The sequence below is a fragment of the Ptychodera flava genome, chromosome 3 (genome assembly GCF_041260155.1).
Source record: "Ptychodera flava strain L36383 chromosome 3, AS_Pfla_20210202, whole genome shotgun sequence".
Lineage (NCBI taxonomy): Eukaryota > Metazoa > Hemichordata > Enteropneusta > Ptychoderidae > Ptychodera > Ptychodera flava.
The window spans coordinates 10,716,070-10,725,620 of record NC_091930.1 but is presented as its reverse complement, the minus strand read 5'-3'; the positions used below and the strand labels follow the sequence as shown (position 1 = coordinate 10,725,620).

General features: G+C 39.3%; 1 protein-coding gene across 1 annotated transcript; it reads right to left on the bottom strand.

Annotated features, from left to right (window-relative positions):
- Nucleotides 1–799: 799 nt before the first annotated feature.
- Nucleotides 800–7,753, bottom strand: LOC139129538 (uncharacterized). Its single transcript, XM_070695189.1, has 8 exons — nt 7,571–7,753; nt 5,928–6,014; nt 5,058–5,177; nt 4,642–4,782; nt 3,959–4,068; nt 3,347–3,431; nt 2,057–2,224; nt 800–1,406 (listed from the first exon to the last, which is right to left on the bottom strand). The coding sequence occupies exons 1-8, from the start codon at nt 7,640–7,642 to the stop codon at nt 1,212–1,214; spliced, it is 978 nt and encodes a 325-aa protein (XP_070551290.1). The 5' UTR covers nt 7,643–7,753; the 3' UTR covers nt 800–1,211.
- Nucleotides 7,754–9,551: the final 1,798 nt, after the last annotated feature.

Below are 9,551 nucleotides of genomic sequence, written 5' to 3'. Positions count from 1 at the left end.
ATATTTTGTCAAAACGAAACAAAATGATGATTTTGGGCTAAATTTCAAAGTCAAATGTGATTTGACGACAAATAATGCGTTTTAAATCTCTATTATTGGTTGCACTATTGGAAATTTCTCTCTTTTCTTTCTTTCATCCTGTTATCCTATCGCTTTTTGTACTCCAAGAATTACATTTGTCCGACTTTGATTTGGCTTTTTGTGTTAATGGAGGATACAACTCCGTTCCTATAATTTTCACTTCATAAATATTAAAAAGACAGTGATTACGCCTATTAAGGTTTGGCTTGTGAATGAGGGCTGTAGTCAGTGTTTTCTGTCCCCTTCTGACATTGGCTCTATTCGCCGCGCTCTTCACGAATATCTTAATGTCTGTGAAAAACATTCTTGTCAGTCAATGTGATGGGTGGACAAACACGATTTCTTAATGCGAACAACAGAAATATCGACTTACAGATCTGTTCGTTTTCATATCATAGAAACGAATTCGCAATTTAATCTTTTAATTCTGCATCAACGTTCATTATGCGATCTCCGGCAAATTATCATGTGTGGTCCTGTTATACAAGTTATCTGTAGGTGATATACTCTATCTCCGTCTTTGCAAATGTTTGTCTGCTTCTCTCTCTCATCGTGTATGTCAATGTATCTTTCCCTTAGCTAGTCTATATGTCTGTCTGTGTCCGTCTATCTACTCCTTCCTTCTCTCTCCCTCTTCTTCCTCGCCTGCATCCTCTCTAAGAGGAGGAAAATCCCAAGTTACTTGACAAACACTGACACAGTTGGTAGACATTTCGAGTGACGTTACCCCTCTTTTATATTTGTACACCAATGTTTGTTGCTAAAAGAATAAAGATAGTGTATAAAATGCGGCTAGCCCTATAGTTGGATATCAGTTACACAAACTGTGCTGTGTAGGTTTTAAGGGAAATATATCAGCGGTGACTTCAGACAATCACCCACCTACGTACATTTCATATAATAAGTGGAACAATGACATCAAAACACACGTCATGACACATTTCTTAACGTGAATTTTGAATAAATTGTCGTAGGCATGGCAACTTGTAATTCGTTCTACAAGTTATGTATAAAACTAATGATACATACTCGTTGTGTCATATTTTGGTTTGCCGTCGTCATTTGAGTAAAGAGTGTATTATGCTTATCATTAAAAAGATTTTAGTAAAGTCTACTGCTATTGCAACTGTTTATCTGATAAGAATTGAGTATCTCCAGCTTTCTCCCGCTCGTTTCATCAGTTCGTCATTAGCCGCCAGACAGCATTCGGTGTCGGCCCAGTTTGCCCAGTGACCGTTTGGACTGCCGTTGTTGTCGTATCCCCAGACGATCTGTTGAGTCGTCCAACCAATGCCAACGTGTGGGTAGTTTGGGTCACTGCCGGTCTATGAAATAAAAGAATAAATTGTCCTGGTTATGAGGAAGAGTTCAGTTTCTATGCAAAGGGCGAGTAAATAAGGTGCGACACCTGAATTTGGAAAGTGTTCAAGGATGTCCTATTCACACAGCGCAACTTGATTGTTGAAACTTGAAATTTTTGCCTACCTAGTCACAAAGCCTTATTTTCGTGTTACAACATATTCAGGTTAATAGCGGTGATTCTCTGCATGTTATTATTCTATAAAGTCAGTACACTATAGTCTAAATATGACTTTTGTCATGAAGACCTCGCCATGGCAGGTCATTAAAGCTGTATGTCGCCATGAATTCTGTCAGCAGAATTGAAAGAGCACATTCTTGGTAGCTTTTTGCTGAGATGTGGCAAGTTACGAGAAGGCTAATTGTTAGATTAAGACCCGGCATTTGATAAAATGTTTCTTTTTGGCTATTTGAATCCTGTACTGTTGATGTACATGTACATGTATAGCCAGTTTTCGATATGGCAATGTATAAAGTTTATCTTGAAAAAACGTAATCGGGGGAACGTATGCTACGATGATCTTGGAACTCGAATTGTCATTCTCAGTATAGCTGTACCACTCTTTTCGAACAACATATTTCTGAGCAGACATAAAGGCTATCTTTAACTCCTGACCTTGTATGACCTTTGACTGTTCGTGACACTGCCTTTCATAACTCCCATGACCTGGTTGTTGCCACAGAAACCGTCAATATGGCATTCTCCTCGTAATCCCGATGTCTTCATATAATATCCAAAGTGTGAAACAATGTCATCTGAAGAGGGTGCCCATCCATACACCACCTGTAATATCGGAATGTACTCCATTAAGCCAACGAAAGCTCGTGACTAAATACACAATAAAACTAAGTGAAACTAAAAAGTAAAATGCAATTTTTCTTTAAACCAAAAACATTTCATTGACAGAAAGTCAATTGACTGGATCAAACAAATATTGTATTAAATGAATCCTGAGACCTCAAATAAAATATTATATTACTCACTGACAAGCAGTGACACTGAAACTTATAATATGAATTTACACGGAAAGGAATTTATTTTACTAGAGTTATTTCAACAATTGTGAGCTTGAGGTGTAAACCTACTCATCTTCAATATTAGACAGGTTTAGCTACACGTTTAACGTGAACATGAACGCGTAACGTCACGAATTTCTGCGATGATGTCATCGACTAGTGCGTACGTTCTTCACGTACACGGAGCCGGCGTCGCGTATTTACGTGGAGACAGCTGTTTTCAAGTAATTTGTAAGCGTGTAAATTTATTCTCATATTTGGGGCAGCAAAACATGATATAAACTGTGAATCATTCATGCACGTTGTAAGTTGGATATATGGAAGTGGCATCCTCAAAAACATTGCGTATTTTCGTTATGTTTTATGTGAATTTCGTCGTCAATTCGTGGCATACCAGATAACCATTGAGCTATCCCTGTGATGCGGAAACAGACTACGGGGACCCAAGCCGAACAGAATAATTTCTTGCGCATGCCACAAGAACGGGTAACGTAACGCGCAGCGAAACGGATTTTTGAACATGAATGTATACGCCAACGCCAACGTGGATTCTACGCGTTCACGTTCACGTAAAACGTGTAGCCAAACCTGTCTATAAAGAATAAAAACGTGTTAACGCCGATGCATGCTGAATTTCCAAATCCGTACAGTAGCAAAGTGTATTCATGGATTTGTCGCCCATGTTTAAACATGCAAAAATAATCGTACAGAACCATAATCCTTCATTTTGACTGCTTTGGTCTGCTCGACAGAGCCATCATTGATTGTACACACTTTGATATGATCCTATTGGTCTTTCGATACTCGTATCCTATGGCTGTGAAAAGCCAATGGGCCACGAATCAACATGCACAGCACGAAACACCCGTTGAGAATTCATGGTGCTTACCTCCTTGTAGTTTTCCAGTCGTAGACCGTTTGTGTAAATGGAAACACTGGTTGAAGATGACGACACCACTCTGACGTCATCATTCCTTTCAGGAATGATAAAATATGCAAGAAGAAGGAACAGTCAAATAAAAGACACAGATTTATTTCGCAACTGAAACATCAATGTACCCTACTAATCCTGTGTTATTAACTATGTCAAAATTAATCGTTAATTAAAGCAAATCCATTTGTTGTCTACAACAAGTAATATTACCTCAAATTTACCGATATTTTAAATTGCCACTTCGTTAAGTCTGGCGAAAAAGAACATTTTCGACTTTCAATAGAGCAAGACTATGAAGCTTTAACATTACCTACAATGTTCACTGAGAAGATGCGTCTGTATAACAGCAAAGTGCGACAAGAATAGAATGTAAGTTAATAATTAATACTGGGAAAACTTAGCAAATGCGTTTCCACGGAGTAACCTTAACAGAAAAGAATGTAGGCGTCGATGCAGTAGTTGAGAGGCCAGGGGTATGTGATATAGTACGCTTAACCGAACTGTTGAATTCTGAATTGTAAAATATAGTTGTTGTCCCGCTATTAAAACATAAAAAACACGCCTTACCGTGTAATCGATTGGTAAAATAATGCAGCATTGGCATTATTACCCGGTCGTGCCATCATGTTGTAAACACGCAGCCATCCACCGCCATTGAAATCCATCTCACAGTATACCTAGATATATAATGAACAGAGAAAGCGAACATCTAAAGGCCAAGATATCTACACCTCCAGATGCACAAGTTTTATCGTTTTGAGGTTCTGGGAAATGATATGCAGTGTGTTCTATGTATGTTCACTTAAGGGGGCAATTTCTTCCCAATTCATCAAAATTAGGGGGCAGACTGGACATTTTAAGGGCACAGAAACAACAGCAAATTCACAGGTCACTACACTATGCGCTTGGGTCACTATCATATGGGCGTATTTCCTTGCTGTGTTTTGTGCGGGATTTTCGCGCTGTCAGTAACTTGTAAAGGGCAAAAAGTGGTTCGAGATGCGCAATCCTGGAAATATATGTCAAAGATAGTGCTCAGAACGATAAAGGCATGATTCCATGACGGTTGCAGTAAGACAACCACAAACGACACTTTCGCCTACTTAATGAAATATTTCCACACAAGGTTTTACAGCCTTTCTTTTCCATTCGGTTCCAAATGGACGCTTCGAAGTTATTTCTGCAGTACTTATTAAAGCACTATTCATTAGAATGATTTGGTGTTTCTTTGAATTAAGCGACTATTTTACCTGGGATGGTTGTCTTACACTGGGATCGGCGAATATCCAATACGCTCCGCTCTCATGTACACCTTGATCGAAAAGGGCCTTGCATGAGTCGCCGGGCCGATGTAGACTTCCGAGTTTAAAACTGAACATTACCAACCAGTTCTGAGAGAGAGAGAGAGAGAGAGAGAGAGAGAGAGAGAGAGAGAGAGAGAGAGAGAGAGAGAGAGAGAGAGAGACTGTCACCACACATCGGGCATCGTATTGAATGCATCCGCACATTTATTCATAGACTGGCGTCCTCCGTTATCAAATTAAAATTTGAATGAAAATGAAATTTCCCTGTGCCTAGAAAGCCATCATTTCAAAGGAAATCTTATTTGAACTCTGACACGAAGTCAACAAGTTAAAAAGTATTCAGCGTTACTTAAGTTCCATACCTCTCCATCGCAAAATTCCACTTCTCGTTCCTCGCGAGAATATCGCATAGTTCCCGTCTTCTCACAAGTGCAAGGTACATCGATCAGTTCTGGTAGCTGTCCGTTCCATGGGCACGAGTGCTAGTTAGGAATAAACATAGATTGTTCATACCGCGTGTAGATCTTTTCATGGATGGTTCAGTGATCGTAAACGATGGTATAAAGATGATCGAATCAATGCAGTGTATTATTACACCGTTTGGGTGTTGCAAATGAGACGAAAATGGCATTAGCAATAGGAAAAAAAACAACAATTTATCTGAGAACCCGTCAGTGATATATGCATCAATTTGGTACGGATTATATTGAAGCGTCCTAACGAAGTTCCGAGCAGCCAGATACAATTTCTCGGATGCGTTTCGCAGGCATTATATTGGTGTTTTGTTATACAAATCCTTGTACTTTTTGTATTTCTCAATTTCATACTTCCGGGTTAATGATGCGAACAACCCAGTTCTTTTTACGGTTATCTTAAATTAAAAGCAGCTGTGGCATTATTCAAGCTTTCATGATCATTCCAGTCTCTTTTTCTTTTCCCAAGTCACCGGGTATCATCAGATATGTGCCCATTTAGTCTGAAGTATGACGTCACCACCTGTGCGTTATATTCGCTTTCTTAATTATGTAGCGAATGACTGTAAAATACGCTGTAACAACGATACCCCCTTTTTCGCTCAACAAGGAAACCCGTTATTTTTGTTTCAGGGTTTCTCAAAATATTCTCATTTAGTGATTTACAATTATTTTTAATCACCTCTCCAAAGAAGAGTTTTCACGTTTGGCTGTAAGTAGATTTGTTATGTCTCTTTCTAAAAAGTTATCTTTTCTTACCGTGAACGTTGTCGAGACCGTGTATGACGACCCTGGCGATGATGTCACTGCAGCGCCACCACCGTCCGATTGTGTACATGGCGTGCCCTGTTGTAGGTAAAGAAACAAATCTACTAACTTAGGGGACATGAATGAGACGATAAAGAATCGTATCACTAAGGAAGAAAAGGAACCAACTTGGAGAGGTCTTAGTTCAATTTTGTTTGGTTGTCTTTGTATTTTGGATATCAGTGTTTTTTCTTGGTCACTTATATTGTTCCAGAGTTTCATGATGTGTGTGAATGCAACAAACAATCGTTATTTTTTACTTTCAAGTGGCTGTGACCAAGAAAGGACCCTTGGTCTATATATCCAAAGTCTTCCCGAGAAACTAAAAACAATGTTTTTAAGACATTTCGTGATCTTTTCGCCGCCAAGATGTTGAAAAGGAAAAATGGTTAAGATTGTAAATTACGTGAGCAGGGCCAACGTAAAAACCTAGCTGCCTATATCTGCTCTATGTATATATATCTATAGTAATTTCCACCGCGTACCAGCCAGTTTGGGCTAGGGTTAGAGATGAAAACAGCTACCCCGTGAACATTTTCAAGCGCCACATGCTTTCATTTAATAGATTAACCATACGTTTTAATGGGTAAATGTCGTGTGGATATCTATTTACACTTGAAAGGCACGTTTTGTGGAAGGAAATACCAAAATATCAATTTCAGAAGAAGTCAGACTTGCCAGAGGAAACGAAAATGACGAGCGTCGCCTTCTCTAAAAGTTGAAATTATCCAGACATCTTTCAGAATCTGTTTGTCTTGTTGCTTAATAAATCGCGCTCATATCTCGGTCGGCATGATTAATCGGGGAGAGGTGAATATTAACTCCCGCGGTCTGCCAGCAATGCCACAGGGATCTTGTGGTCCAATACAAGGGATACGATAACCGCTAACCCAGCCGCGATAAGATGAAACTATCGGAAGATTACAGTAAGTTGACATTGTTGACGTTGTTAGGCAAAGCCTCACATACTGCATTGCGGATACGATGAGACCAAGTGCAAAGTTGTTGACAATGAAACTGTGGACGTGGCCTATTGTATCATTTCTGTCAGACTTGTTTGCAACGAAAAGGCACATAAATTTCATGCTTTTTAAAAAGCAATTAATCTTTGCGATAGACGCAAACGATGCTATTCATAGTAACATTTTACTGCATCAATTTTAACAGTTGCTGATCAGTCATACATAATCTTCAGTGTCTCAAATGCTGACATTTTAGGCCTGTGTCCATGACCGTCCCTTCGAATGAAAGTCCGGCACAAAGTGTGAGCAGAATTCGCCTCCCTTACTCTATAAAATAGATGTACATCTTTCAGGATTGTCGTCTCGATTTGAACCAGCCTAGCAAAGTTGTGATGTCCAGTGGAAGTTATCATGACGATCCCGTATCCTGTACAAACGGTACGTCTCATATTTCCGAGCAGGCAACTGCCTCTAAAATGTTTCAAAACATGCCAACTAGTTTGAAAAAGATAAGCATATGGAAGAGAACAAATTTAAATATTGTTGATTTTTTCGAATTGCAGAAGCCTGTTTCTGACATTCTAGCTGTACTGAAAGATGATGACGTAAATTAGAAGCAAGGTATGAACTCACCGCAGTAACTTCGCAATTTTGGTGAAGTAAGACACAGAGGCACCACAAACAAAGAATGCGATAAGACGCCATCGTTCTGATGTGTTGAAAGGTCCAATGGTCTCGCCAAGCAGCCCTCTAGTGAATTCTAGTGTCAGATGTGACGTACTAACCGACTACAGGAAGTTCAAAGCATTAAGCATCTCTTTCGCGTCTCCCACGGTACATGCGGTACCGCACTTCTCATGCCCCTCTTGCGGCAATAGCAAGATTTCCTTCGTTTCTTGGAATCTTCATAGGATATCATGTTAAACATCTTTCGATGTTGATGCTTTGAGATGCGGATGACCCCTCGATCGAAATATGCAGCGATGCTGGATGTTGCATCAAGTGGGCGTGATTCCATTGTGATCCACGACTCGATAAATTCCCATCACAACCTACTTGGACAAAATTTCATAACTTTATGCTTCTGTTTTAACAAGTACACAGCTTCTATTCAACTTTCAGAGATCCAATTTCAGCGATCAAGACCACGAGGAAAGGCGATGGTTGAAAGTCCTCAGAGCGAAAATAAACCTGCTAGATTCTAGGCTGACAATTTTCAATCACTGTTTGATTCAACACTATAATATTTTACTTTGTCCCTTACCCGAACATGCCAGAAGCACATTCAACTGAGCATCAGGCTAGTATATCATATGCACATAATCGCACGTCACTTTGATTAAGGGGGGGGGGGGCGGTCGTTCCGTCTGTAGGGTTGAGCATAAGGATCTTAACATATCCCATTCCCTGCGCATATTCAAAATTTCGTTCAAATCTTGAATACGCCTCTCCTGTCTAGTCTCCGAACCAAAATTATCTCGTTGAAAAACTGGAAGCTGTTCAGATGAAGTTTATCAAATTACTCTGTTTCAAACAAAATATTCCCTATTCATCAGAACAATATGAACAGACATGTAAATATTTCCACCTTCCCCAGCTTTCCTCATGTCGCAATCTTAATTTTTAAACAAGTGTGTCCATTCCGACGATGATTCACCTTATCTTGTTGAACAGATAAATTACAACTTTCCAATGAGGACACTTTGTCACTGTGACACGCGAGATCTCGCCTCAATGTTAGGAAGTTTTCCTTTCTTCCAAGATCAATGTCTTTTTGTAATGATCTAGTGTGTAAATATAACTTTGTTGATATCTTCACCGATAGGTCTGTCTTCCGTCAGACCGTCAAGGATATTTTGTACAAATAATTTTTGTTTGTATGTTATATGCTTGTCTCAGATTTTTATCTTAGCTTTTATTGTCAGACCTGTAAGTGGGCCTTTGGTTCTGAATGAATAAAGTAAAATAAAATAAAATAAAATAAAATTTCAAAATGGCGGCTGTACCGAAACCGACGACTGCGGCCGAAGCACCTTCATGTAAACGAAGGGATACAACCAAACTTTAATTGCCAAAGTCTTGCAGTGATTTGAAAGCTCCAAATTAAACGTGGTGAACTATGAATATGCATCGAATGCTGAGCTTGCTTCACATTTGCTAAACATTCATTGCTGATTCCTGGAAAGAGGCAATGTTTATCATTAACAAAGTCAGGCAGTGGTGCAAAGCCACTTGTGTTCCAATATAAAGTTGTAGTCCGAAAATGCAAATCCAAAAGCAAATTACACTTCTTTTGATAACCGACAGTTCTAAATATAATGTGTGCGAATCAAGGGTCAGTACAAACAAGTTTATTACCGACTACAATTCTCACTGGGGTCTGTGAACTACACGATCATCTGCTGTGTACTTGTAGATTGCGAACTGTTCGAGGTGCAGATCCCATCGCAGCATCCAATCTATAAAACGAAATCTGAATTGTCGATACAAGCGAAGCTAAAGATGCGTGACGTCAAAAGGCCATTATATTCATAATCATAACATCATTCAATAGAGCATTTATTCAAGTAAGACTGATATGATGCAGAATAATCGATCAGCTGTCTTGATTTTA

Bases quoted from the DNA above. Each gene is read 5' to 3' on its own strand.
- LOC139129538 (XM_070695189.1), bottom strand. From the start codon at position 7,642: ATGGCGTCTTATCGCATTCTTTGTTTGTGGTGCCTCTGTGTCTTACTT. The intron at 6,015-7,570 runs GTGAGTTCATAC...TACCTACAACAG, and splicing joins AAAATTGCGAAGTTACTGCG to GGCACGCCATGTACACAATC. The intron at 2,225-3,346 runs GTAAGCACCATG...CCGATATTACAG, and splicing joins GACTGGAAAACTACAAGGAG to GTGGTGTATGGATGGGCACC.